Source organism: Eimeria mitis, genomic scaffold (assembly GCF_000499745.2).
Source record: "Eimeria mitis Houghton genomic scaffold, Emh_scaff773, whole genome shotgun sequence".
NCBI lineage: Eukaryota > Apicomplexa > Conoidasida > Eucoccidiorida > Eimeriidae > Eimeria > Eimeria mitis.
The window spans coordinates 8,825-9,402 of record NW_013575671.1 but is presented as its reverse complement, the minus strand read 5'-3'; the positions used below and the strand labels follow the sequence as shown (position 1 = coordinate 9,402).

At 53.8% G+C, this 578-nt stretch overlaps 1 protein-coding gene across 1 annotated transcript in view; it reads right to left on the bottom strand.

Annotated features, from left to right (window-relative positions):
- The window catches only part of EMH_0021840 (uncharacterized protein), a gene marked incomplete at both ends in the record, with an annotated part of 4,955 nt that overhangs the window by 1,821 nt on the left and 2,556 nt on the right, over positions 1-578 (bottom strand). Inside the window, one exon of the mRNA XM_013501847.1 lies at positions 430-578. Within this exon, the coding sequence (XP_013357301.1) occupies positions 430-578 (149 nt within the window). The remainder of the gene's footprint in view (positions 1-429) is intronic.

Here is a 578-nt window from a genome sequence, read left to right as displayed (position 1 = left end):
AGCAGCATGCGCAGCAAATGCAAGTGCAGCAGCAGCTACAAAGCTGCTGCTGCTGCTGCTGCTGCTGCTGCTGCTGCTGCTGTTTCAATTGTTTGCTGCTGCATCTGTGTCCGCTGTTGCTGCAGCAGCAGCAGCAGCTCACAGAGCAGGAGCAGCAAATACAAGTGCAGCAGCAGCAGCTACAAAGCTGCTGCTGCTGCTGCTGCTGCTGCTGCTGCTGCTGGTGGTGTTTTAATTGTTTGCTGCTGCATCTGTGTCTGCTGCAGCAGCAGCAGCAGCTCACAGAGCAGCAGCAGCAGCAGCAGCAGCTGCTGCTGCTGCTGCTGGTGTTTTAATTGTTTGCTGCTGCATCTGTGTCTGCTGCTGCAGTGAATTTCTTTCTTATTCTATCTAATGCTGCGAGAGTAGCAGCACACTGTAAACCTACACCTTTTGCTCCTGCTGCTGCTGCTGCTGCTGTTGCTGCTGCTGCTGCTGTTGCTGCTGCTGCTGCTGCTGCTGCTGTTGAAACAGATGCTGCTGCTCCTCCACCATACGAAGGCATATCAACAGGAACAAACGCACCAACTAATACCCTG